Raw genomic sequence first — 12,530 nt, forward strand, 5'->3', positions numbered from 1 at the left:
CCTGAGGATATTAACATATTAACAATAGCCCAGGTAATAAACCACTCTGGGTGTCAGCACCAGTGCACTTTTTTGCCTCAGGGTTAGAGGGTGTTTTATTGCTCCAAATGTGTCTAAATCTTAGAGGAAGTATGTGTGTGTGAGTTAAACCTGAGAGTTTTGTTTAACTCTGGCTGCAGGACAAACTGTTGTTGATGTGCGGTGGCTTTTCTGGCAGCATGTCGGCCCTTATCTGGCTTTGATGTCATTAGCCGTTGTAGTCACAGATGCTGAAGCTTATCGGATGACACGGATAATTGGTTGGTCGCTTGACCAACGGTTGCGTATTTGCTCCTTCGAGAAATGCTACTTTATGGGCTACATAATGGTCTTACGTCACATGGTGTCTCTTTTAAGTCTGTCACTGAAAGAAAACACTAGGGGTAAAATAAAGTAAAGTAATGTGAGGTCTGAACAAAGACAAAGACGTTACTCCACAGCATCCATAATGCGACGGCACTTGGTTGCATTACTTGGCTACTACTTACCCCTCTGTGATTTATTTTTGTGCTTTCTACACCAGCTTTTCCTCTTTTTAAAATGCCTATTTGTTTGCCTACTTGATCGAATGTTGTAAATGTAAATGTTGGGGCTGCCCTGCAACAAAATGCCCCACAGGGCTACATTAGGTTGTATTGTATTGTATCATAAATGGTGTCTCACAGTGTTGCTGTGTCTGAGATCTGTTTTATCTGAGAGGTCCTTGTCAATGAGATGACCACAGTCTCTTCACAACAAGAAGCTTCTTTGTTTGGATCCCTATTTGGTCATGGCCTTTCTGTTTTGGAGTTTGCATGTTCTCGTATGTTTTTTTTTTTAATCTGACATTTTTGGGTTGGGGTGTCTTTGTATGTTAGCCCTGTAATGGACTGGTGACCCGTCCAGGGTTTGCCCTGCCACTCAGCTCCCTCTGCCATCCATGACGGATGAGGGGGATGGATGGATAGATTATTACGATTATTTGGGTCAAAATTGAAATCACGATTCTTTCAAATGATTACTCATTGACTTGAACTTGAAACAAATGGAATTCATTGCACTTAAAAAGAGAAAAGTGACTTTGAACACAAACCTTTTGAATGTACCTTAAAATAACTATGAATTATTGAATATTTAATATAATGTTACTCATGCTGCGTGCTAACCCAGGGATTCCACTGAATGTCTGTGTTCTATTTTTGGCAACCGGATGACGAGTGGGACAGGAAGTGGGACAGAATAAAAGCCCCTGTTTTGTAATAATTGTTTTGTTTTGTTTATTTGTATTTCTAATTGTTTGGGGTCATAATCATAATTGGAACACACGCTTCGATTAATTGCACAGCCCTAGTTTGTTGTTGTAGGTTGTCTCTTACTATAAATACAAAAGTCATGCTCATTATTTCCACAGGCAGAATGTCAGTACTAATAGTACAGCTGAGACTTTGCCAGTAGTTCTTCTTCATCTGTGTTCCAAGCTGGTCTGCTGTAGAAACACAGCAGCCTGAGTAAATTTAGACCCTAACCCAGAGTAAATATAAATGGCCCATTCAAAGGCTGTATGATTATATAAAAGTACATATACATTAATTTTCTGCCAAAATGTTGCATGGTGAACCTTTAACTAAGTATTCCACTCATCTTTGTCTATTTCTAGAAATGTCAAAAGAATTCCTTTATGAAAGTATAGATTGAAACAGACACAATAAGATATTCTGTTTGCAAATATTCGTCAGCATAGGGGAGTGACGTATTGATTGGCTAGCTGGAATGTTTTGTTAGCATTTGATTGACAGAAATGGGTCACGTCCCAATTTTGAAGGAGATGACTGACGACTGATGTGTTCTGTGGAAGGTCAGCCAAATGTTAAATATGAAAGTGTGAATAAAGATATACTGTATGATAGAGGATCATATGCAGATATAACGTTCAATTCTTTGTATGTTTCACACACTGTTGACAATATTTGGATTATTTAAAAAAGAAAAATGTATCAGTCCCCAGTATTTTTCTGGGAGATGTTGAATTTGTATTTGTCAGTTGAGTTGATCGACGTCTTTTCCTCACAGTCTCAAAATAGGATTCACCAGAAAAACACTTGATGCGCCCACTGAATAATGTTAAAATATGGTCTTGATCTTTGGTATTTTGTGCTGCCTCTGGTGCAGAGTGCACTCTTGAAATATTCACCCTTTGAAAGCCACGGCTTCACATCCACAGACTAACAGCAGTAATCAAACCCTTTGATTAAAAAAAACCCAGCTCAGTGGAATCAGGTAAAGTTCTGTACTGCAAGTGAAACCAGAACCAGTCACACAGGGTACATTTCCCTGGCTGTGCCCCACACAACACTTTGATTAGTGTGGAAAAAAAAAAACCTGCATGTTGTAAAACTACTGTTCAGGATTCTCATTTTTCTCACAAAGACGATTTTTGTTGTCACGTTGTGGTTGAAGAGAAGTGCAGCCGGTCCTGCTGTAACAGAGTCTGACATAAAAAGAATATTGTTCATGAGTCATTCCAGGGATAAAGGATGTTGCAGATCTGCACGTGACTGCAGATGAGGTTGTAAGAGCAATCACAGAGGACACTGGTAATGTTTGAACAAGAATGCAGACACAAGAGTGCTGAATCTGAAATCTCAGCAAAGCATCTTTCGTCTGCAGTGACCTGTGCTGAGCACTCTTAAAGGTCTAGTGTGTAACATTTATGAGACTTGACAGAAATTAAATGCACGACTCAGGGCTGAACCACTTTGGAATAAATATGTAACTACGATTATTTTGACTGATTGTGAGTGGGAATGGTTTTCATTTGGACAAGATATTAAAAAATGATTACTGTGTGATATCTGTGAGAAACAAAGATGTGTTCTTCCGTCTGTAGAATGTGATGTGTACTGGTCAGGACAACATTTAATCTAAAATGCTCATTTGACACATTTTGGCTTTTAGAAATATTGCGCCTCCTGCAATTTGAAAATTGCAATAGGCTGTACTGCGATTTCGATCAAATTGATTGTTCAGCGCTATTATTGCATGTATTAGTGTACAATTCCTTAAATCGGATGGTTCCCACAAGCCTTAGATTTCTTTACAAAGGTCGTCGTGTGTGTACAGGGGCCTGAACAGACGTGAATATAGCAATTTGAAGTGAAAGCTTACCATGAAACAGCTCCACCTACACAAACCCAATCCATAAACAAAAGAATAAGGAGGAGGAAATGGCAGCGAGACTGGGTGAGAGTTGTGAAAGTCTGTTTACATCCTTTGCAAAGGCCGCCACCAGGAGTTCTCGTTTGTGTGTCCTGTGTTGTATGTGTGCGTACCAGCAGACTCTTCAAGTGATCTCAAGCCTGTTTCCATGGGTACTGCTGTCCTCATTGTCTCTTGACCAAGATAACAGCGCACCATGAACTGGATGCAGTCAGCATGTGCAGAAAGTATGACCTGGCCATAAGATGTAACTTATTCTTACACACTGGACAAGTAATTTAGACATAATCTGGTCACAGTCAACCAAAAACAATTGAGCGGAGTAAACACTACCAGCAAAGCCTCATTTATATTAGGGACATCTACTATATTGCTTTGTCATATTGGTGGTTGCAGTGCAATGAAGATCTCTGTGTCAAGGGAAAAGCATTAGTCATGAGAGCAAAATGGATTAGGCTTCACCGGGGGTTCAATACCAATATAGCGTCAAGCCAGCCTCTTTTCTTTTAACCTTGGTGGTAAGATATCGACCAGACGTCAAGCAAATAAATATAAATCACCTTAAATGCTCGAGGAAATCCAGCAGGAAGTGTGTTCTGTGGTTTTTAGAGAGTAAAACAGTGATTAAATCACGTCATTAAAGGATTTCTGTACAAATGTGCACGTTGGTCTGGTTTTACTCACTAAAACACTACCATTTTAGTGTTGAAATTATACTACGATGTAGTCACACGTTAATTGTGTTTGTGGGCTGCCGAACTTAGTAACACTGCATGCATGTAGTAGCACGTGTGCACAGCGTCATATCGTTCTTCAGGGCAATACGCTATTGCAGTATGTACTGTATGGCAGAGGAGGCTATTTTTATTCCATTATTACAAACGTCTGTAACAGAAACTCTTTCAGTGAAAGGTTTCCTCAAGTGAAAGTGTCTTTAGTATGACACCAAGGCAAGCTTGGCCATGTTTACCTACTAATGTCTGCTGCTCACACTCCCTGTGATGCTTTGTTGCTGCAGTGTCTCACAGTGTTGTTGTTGTTGTTCTTCTTCTTCTTCTTCTTTTTCCAGTGCCTGAGGAACCCAGCTTTGCTACAGAGGACACGTTTTGCCGTTAGAGTGCTTTGCAACATCCAGGACAATGTCTGGCTCCTACGATGAGAGTGCAGGTGTTGACGACACCATGGACAGTTTCTGGGAGGTAAAAGAGATGCTGTCACATCCACCTTCACTCCGTCTCGTACTGAGTCACCACTGAAGCCATGGAAATGAGATTACTGTCATTAAGTCCTTAGAGGGGAATTTATCGCGTAAGTTGTAATGATGTTTCAAAAGGCCACCTCGTCTGATGTTGTTATCCACATCGGAGGTTTCACACACTGCAGAGAAATCAATTTAATTCTGCTTCATCTAAAGGAAGTGAGCTTAGATTTTTGTACGGATTCAAAATGTGTCGAGTAGAGTCATTATTTTTCGAGGAGTCACTAAGTTTCTAGTCAGTTTCTCATCTTTTTGTCAAGCTCGCCAGTGAAGAGACACGTCAGTGGTGTTGACCTTCTCTAATCCACGGTGTTTAATAATTATTTTTGAATTAAAAAAAGGCTTCCTAACAAATTAAACCAATGAATGGGGAGTTGTAGTGTTTCTCTTTTTGATCACAGCGCTAAAAATATAGGACCTGACGCACCAGATGGTTTGAGCCACGTTGTTTGGAGATAATTTGGAAATGGGGCTGGCACTTATAGAATAAACAGGCAGCTGAGCTGATTAACCGTTTATTCATTCATTCATTCATTCATTTGGGAGACAATGTTCTGATGCTATAGCAGCTTACAGTGAAAGTTTTGTTTTAATCACTTCCACCTTCACAGGATAGTCATCATGTATTGATTTGCTGTAAGATTTATAAAATGTACAAAAACTAAAAGTATTCTCTGATTCTATCTTTACTATAATATACACCAGTCAGCCACAACATTTAAACCAGTAATTGGTCCGAAGGGACTGGACCATTTTTGTCCTATAAATCTGCTCACAGGCTACAAGTGAAAAATAGCAATTTTGCATTTTCCCCTGTTTAAATAAAGATTCATATTGAGGCAATTGGCATCAGATTTAAAGAGTTTATTTGAAAGCTACGTTTGTTATTTTTCATTGCTTCGTGACCTGACTTAGTCAAAATACATTTTAATACATTTTAGGTCAGAGTTAGGCATCAACTGGTTATGGTTCAGGTCAGGGATAATGCTTCATTTAGGCTGTCCAAATAAAGTGGAAGTCAATGCAGTGTTCTAAGAATAGCTGCTCAAACCTGTGTCTGTGTGTGTGCATGTGTGGATTTCAGAACCACCGAATTAGTGTTAATGAATTCCTTCAGCACAGAGTCGTCATTGTATCGCGTGTCTTACCCATCGAGACGCAGACAAAGAGCTTCAGTTGCTCCGAGTTGGCATTTCACCACATGCAACTGCCTTTAGCATCATCACAACAACAACAACAACAACACAGCTCAGGTCAGCGTATGGTTTATCAGTGCCAGAAAAATAACACGGGTTGAGAAACAGTGCAGTCCAATGAAGATAATCAACAGTACTGAAACACAAAAGAGCTTATGTGTGTGTGTGCTTCCACAGTATTGTAGGTGTGACTTGGCAGAATTGTCACACAGGCCCAAACTCATACAGTCACACACCTGTCTCGCTGCATCCCTGCGGTTCTCTACGGCTCAAACAGCAACCAACACACACTCGCTCATGTCTGGACCAATCACAGCGCAGCTCTGCAGCCAGCAAATACACCGCCACACACGCTCTTCATGTCTGCATGTAAATGAATGAGGCTGTATCTATGGAACGCCACACACTCTACACTCACAACAACAGCCTATGGTTTCTAATGTTTTTGACTTTATCGTTGCCTAACCCTGAGAATAAGCTCGCTTTACTCCACTTTGCGCACAAACACACTATTATACACACACACACACACTGTTTGAGCCTGCTATTGCATAACTACACATGCACAGGCACGAGCAACCCCCTCTACTACCCTCCCTTTATCATGCACCATGAGCTCACGCCCCCTGCAGACCCTGGAGAGGTGGAGCCAAACAGTCTGCCTGTGCTTTTTTTAAGGCGGCCTCATTTAAGGTGGCAGATTCAAAGAGAAGCCATTGAATGCAGTAGCTGTGAATACTGTGTACGTGTATCTGTGACCTTTTTCTGTCAAAAAACACTGACATTTTTCAGGACCAGTATTCCAGTATAAATGTATATACCAAAAAACACAAAGTTATTAGCATATATATTTTTGATTCACTATAGCAGCTACGTTTATTATGAAAAAAAAGGTCTATTTTGCTTTTCAAATTGGCCTTTGCCTTTTTTATTTTAAACATAAACGTGGAAAAGAAAATGAGACCCCATGTTGAAGACCCCTGTCATATACCATAGGATATTTTTCTTAAATAAAAAACTCTTTTGGCCAGTATGTGTATTTGCAGTATGATATGTGTTGCAAGTCTCTCCCTTTAACACACTTGTGCGTCTCTGTTCTCAGGTGGGGAACTACAAACGTGCTGTCAAGAGATTTGACGATGGCCATCGGCTCTGCAATGACCTTATGGGCTGCCTGCAGGAACGTGCCAAGATAGAAAAATCCTACGGTGATCAATTAACTGCCTGGTCCAAGAGATGGAGACAGCTCATTGAGAAAGGTAAAGCTTTCGGAGAAGACAATAAAAAGCTGAGTCTGTCACTTAGCCAGAGCTCCATTCACACACTTCATTGTTTGCACTCTCCATTAATATTTGCACCTCATTTGACTCCTTTTTCGCCGACGCTCAGGGCCACAGTACGGTTCCGTGGAGAGAGCCTGGTTGGCTGTGATGACCGAGGCAGACAAGGTGAGTGACATGCACCAAGACGTGAAGAACAACCTCGTGAACGAGGACGTGGAGAAGGTGAAGAACTGGCAGAAGGAAGCATATCACAAGCAAATGATCGGCGGCTTCAAGGAGGCCAAGGAGGCGGAGGAGGGCTTCAAGAAGGCTCAGAAGCCGTGGGCCAAAAAGCTCAAGGAGGTGAGAGGCATGAGAACCAAGTCAGTCTTTTGGAAAATAGACAGATAGCTTAGCTTAGCATAGAGCCTCTATCCATCATCCACCATTCAGTCTTTAACACAAACCACCGGGTGTAAGAACAGGTTGTGGTTGTCTGGTGGACTATTTATTGGGCCAGAGTGGATTATTCATCATGCACATCAGCATTCAGAAGCTCAGTCATGATTCCTGGATGTGACATAACAAGTCACAGATCAGACAGACAGATTTTTTTAATCAATCCTACCGAAGTGCAAACCATGTTTTAACTAGGTCAAATCTTTTCTTCCGATGTCAAATTATGAATAAAACAATCACAGAAAGCAGGGATTCAATAAATACATTAACAATTGTTCCTAATGTCATTTTAAGTCATCTTTAAACTGATGTTTTTAAATTAAATTTGAATTCCAGCTGAATCATAGATGACAATGTAATTTCACATTCTGAACAACAGTCTGTTAAAGTAGTAATATTGTAAATACGGACTCGAGTGCCTTAAACCATTGGTATGGCGTTAGATGGTGTTAGAGGTTGAATTTTACATGGTGAACATAAAATTCAGTACCTGTGCCTTGATATTGGGAAACATAAAAATCCAATGTGAGACTGAAACAGTCGCAATCCTGTATGGATTTGTACTGTTTGTACTTATTATTCTAAAGAGCAAATATGGCTCTGGATCTTTTGGTAGATACATTTACAGTGAAGTGATAACAACAACAAAATGTCCAGCTTTGAGATGAGAACGTGTGACTCCCTCCTGTTCCCCTGGTCAAATCAATTCATGTACTTGAAATGATGATGATGGTGGTGTGTGTGTGTGTGTGTGTGTCTGTGTTTGGACGTACAGATGGAGACAGCCAAGAAAGCGTACCACATGGCCTGCAAAGAAGAGAAACTGGCTGCAGCCCGAGAGGCCAACGGAAAGACTGAGGCATCTGTCACACCAGACCAGCAGAAGAAACTCCACGAGAAAGTAGATAAATGCAAACAGGACATGCAGAAGGTGAGAAACCGAGTGAGAAACAAGCAAATAATTGCTGCTGAGAAGATTGTGTTGTTCAGAAAGAAATATCACTTACGCAAATACACACCTTTATTGTACACACATCCATTTTAAAAGCATTATCTTTTCGTACTTTTCTCTACAAACAGACCAGTGTCCTCTTGTAGTCTTATCTTACTGGTCCAGGCTCTCTCTCCCTGCTGCTGCTGCTGCTGCTGCTGCCGCCGCTGCAGCGCTTACTGGTGACTTGGTAGAGGATTAAATTGGTATTGATTAGGTTAATTGATCACTTTTGTATTTGAGAGGTGCATGCGGGGGTGTTTTTAAAAAAAAAACAAATGATATATGGTGTACAAAATATTCACAGCACTATAATGTGGTTTAAAACCCTCAGAAATATGCTATCATACTATGGAGCACATACAATTTAGGAATCTGTCGACTTAGACTTATATCAAGTTCCAAATAAGAATAAATGATTTCATAAAATGGGAAATGTGGTTGTGCGGCTTCCTCCCACAGTCTAAAGACATGCAGATTTGGGCGGTTAGGTAAATTGGTCACTCTAAGTTGACGTAGGTATGAGTGTGAGAGTGAATGGTTGTTTGTTTCTGTGTGGCCCTGCGGTTTACCTCACCTATCGCCCTATGCCGAGACCCTCATGTGGAGGCTAAAGCGCTAGAAGATGGTTGGTGGGTTGGTTGGTTGGAAATATGGTTGTTTTTTAACCACTTTGTTTATCTGCGTTTTCTTTTCTCCGTCGCAGGCTAAAGAAAAGTATGAGAAGTCTCTGGAGGAGCTGAACAAGTGCACCCCACAGTACATGGAGTGCATGGAGCAGGTGTTTGACCAGTGCCAACAGCATGAAGTCAAGAGGCTGACCTTCCTGAAGGAGGCCTTACTGGACATCAAACGCCACCTTAACCTCAGTGAGAACCAAAGGTGAGTCAGGCTGAAGAAGACATATTCATATTTCCTGTATATCTGTAGTACTGTACTGTTCTGTATATCAGAGACATCTCATATGGCATATTGACTTCGTATTAATGCAAGCTGTTTTTGTGTGTGTCCATAATACACACGACATTGAATAATACCAAAAACCTCCCAAACTGTATAATTTTATGTTTTTTTAATTTCAAAATCTAGTGTGTTTTCCCTCCTCATCCCTGAAAACATTTTATGATAATGATTAAAAATGTAATGAAATACTGTATATTTACCCACACAAAAGAAACATGGGGAGTTATATGTAAATATGATATACTCCATTTTTCCTTTTTGGATGTTTCAGCTGTGAGTTTCCTCACATTTTCTGTAAATGTCTGACCATAAATATAATGATCCATACACAAACACCAGCTGAAATTAAAAGCACACACAAACATTACATTACATGCAAAAAACAATACGTTAGGACAGTGTTTTGTATGATCATGTATGACGTAGGTTTTATAGCTTCTTAATATACTTGAATGTCTCTATGACTTTACTTTGCATAGATGTGTCTGATTTTGAATTCTACAAAATGAGTAGGAAATTCCTGTCTTTGATTTGAGCAGTGCACCATAGTCATACATTGTTGACTCCAGGGCTTTACAATGTTGGCTCTCTCTCTCTCTCTCTCAACCTACAACTTTAACCATATTGTATTAGATTCTGATGCCAAATTAGCAGACCATCATCCCCCCTCACCCTCACCCTCCCAGGTCCCTTCTGGCACTTTCACTGTTCCATTTTTGTCTCAGTTATGCCACAATATACAGAGAACTGGAGCGCACGATCCTGTCTGCAAACACTCAAGAAGACCTGAAGTGGTTCAGCAACAACCACGGCCCTGACATGCATATGAACTGGCCTGCGTTTGAGGTAAAAAAACAACAACAACAAAATATCATCAAAAAAAAAAAAAACCTTCTCTATATTTACAACTGCTTCGTATTCTGCTTTCATTTATTGATTTAATTTTCTTTCTCCTTGCCAGGAGTACAACCCAGACCAGGCCAGTGCTCCTCCAAAGAAGAAGAAACCAGACGGAGCCCCACCCACTCCAAGCACTGACCATGTGGCTCCACCTGGTGATCGTAGCAGGTTAGTCCATGTACTACATCAAAAATGTGACGGATGTAAATTTTACATCCGTCACATTCGGTTTAATCGTGAAATTGTATCTTGAATCAAGATAGAGGAGCCTGTCATGACACAATGTTAATTTTGACCATGAGAAAAATATAATAAATAACGTATACACACACTGTATAAGTGTGCAGATATGTAGAATATCAACCTACTTAACCTTTGGTCTTTGGGTCATGTTGCATCAAAGCTTTGCCCTGCTTTGTTTTATCACCTCCAGTGTGAGCAGCTATGATAAGAATCAAGCTTACTCCACTGAATGGTCTGATGACGAGCAGCCCGCTGCTAACTCTGGTAACGAGAACGGTGGGAACGGGAACTCTTTCGAAGAGGATTCCGGCTCTGGGAAAGCCGTCCGTGTACGCGCTCTCTATGACTATGACGGCCAAGAGCCGGACGAGCTTTCCTTCAAAGCAGGTAATGTCAGTGATGTTGTTGTACATCGTGCACTCGTTAATCTATCAATTTATTAACACGTAAAAGGCTGGGGACACTGTAGGCAGGAGTTTTTAGGATTATGACGACAAGTTGTAGCGTCACACGTGGTCAAAAAGCCCCAGCGCTTCTAAAGCTCCCTTTCCTCTTCAGATAAAAGCAGTGATTAGTTAATAATGGCCACATGGAAAAACAAATTGCAGGCACTTGCCACCAATTAACACTAGCTGTTGACGAAATTGTCTAAAAAAAGTACTTCAGAGGCCCCCGCAGTGACACAACAAGCTATTTGAAGACAAGCAGTGCATGGAAAAATAACCGAGCAGGGATCCACAGCTGTGTTTCTACATCTGGTTTCCTCGTGCTCCTTTTTAACCTCACAGGTGTGTTTAGACGCATTTAGGTCTGCCAACAACTGGGGGCTGTCTTTAAAGACCTTTTATATCTTCATGCAAATTCTGAAATGTAACGGTTACCCTATGAAGTTTTCTCTGCAAATAGCAAGACTTGTTTGCATACTGTATGTTTCTGTGTTACTCGACTTACTTTCTGCGTGATTCCCTGAGGCTTAATAAACATGTCCAGTACATTCCTTTCCTCAGAAAACATTTGCAAATGTTCCTTTTACATCTATTCTTTGTGAGAACTGTCTACTATGCATTTTCTTATAGTATATTATTGCTGTCTCTTGTTGACCAGTGGAATCATGTAGACACAAGGCAGAGGTTTGCCACCCAGCTGTGCCTGGGTGTGTCCATTTGCATCCTCATGTATATGAACAAATGAAACAAAAAAAAGGCTGACTAGTGGTTAGAAACACCCTGGAGGTTCCTTTTATTTACTCTGCCTCCATTAAGAAGTCGTCAGTGTTGAGTGCTATCTTGATACTTGGTTTTAACTCCAGCATGTCTAAACAGTTGAACCTAACTAAGTAAAAAAGTAGCTTGTTTAAAATGTACTAGGAGTAAATGTTTCTAAGTTACTTTTTTAACAAGGTTGGGATTCTTTCTTGTGTTTTGCAAAAAGGACAAGGGGAAACAAATCTCACATGAATTGTATTTAATTAAAGGCAATCCTTTTAAAATCAAATTAAAGTGCTGACAAATTAAAATATGTAACATATAATGTAACAGTCAAAATAGGTCAAAGGTCACAAATGCTTTAACTTTCACACTCACTCAGGGACCTTAATTAACATCAATTCACCTGTCATCATACACATGTCTGTCCTCATCATTCACCTGTCCTCATCATACACATGTCTTTCCTCATCATTCACCTGTCCACATCATTCACCTGTCCTCATCATTCACCTGTCTGTCCTCATCATTCACCTGTCTGTCCTCATCATTCACCTGTACACATCATATACATGTCGACATCTTTCACCTGTCCACATCATTCACCTGTCCTCATCATTCACCTGTCCTCATCATTCACCTGTCTGTCCTCAGCATTCACTTGTCTGTCCTCATCATTCACCTGTCCGCATCATACACCTGTCTGTCCTCATCATTCACCTGTCTGTCCTCACCATTCACCTGTCTGTCCTCATCATTCACCTGTCCCGTGCGTGAATTAAATTGTTTTACTCAGTAACCAATGTGATTTAAAAACGT

The 12,530-nt window shown here is 40.5% G+C and overlaps 1 protein-coding gene across 3 annotated transcripts in view; it reads left to right on the forward strand.

Annotated features, from left to right (window-relative positions):
- The window catches only part of LOC131468532 (protein kinase C and casein kinase substrate in neurons protein 1-like), a 28,230-nt gene that overhangs the window by 15,147 nt on the left and 553 nt on the right, over positions 1-12,530 (forward strand). For all 3 annotated transcript variants that reach the window (XM_058642899.1, XM_058642901.1, XM_058642902.1), the window contains 8 exons: positions 4,304-4,433; positions 6,791-6,947; positions 7,078-7,313; positions 8,185-8,340; positions 9,107-9,282; positions 10,089-10,209; positions 10,325-10,431; positions 10,697-10,893. In XM_058642899.1, the coding sequence (XP_058498882.1) occupies positions 4,374-4,433; positions 6,791-6,947; positions 7,078-7,313; positions 8,185-8,340; positions 9,107-9,282; positions 10,089-10,209; positions 10,325-10,431; positions 10,697-10,893 (1,210 nt within the window). In that variant the 5' untranslated portion in view covers positions 4,304-4,373. The remainder of the gene's footprint in view (positions 1-4,303; positions 4,434-6,790; positions 6,948-7,077; positions 7,314-8,184; positions 8,341-9,106; positions 9,283-10,088; positions 10,210-10,324; positions 10,432-10,696; positions 10,894-12,530) is intronic.

This window comes from Solea solea, chromosome 11, assembly GCF_958295425.1.
Source record: "Solea solea chromosome 11, fSolSol10.1, whole genome shotgun sequence".
Lineage (NCBI taxonomy): Eukaryota > Metazoa > Chordata > Actinopteri > Pleuronectiformes > Soleidae > Solea > Solea solea.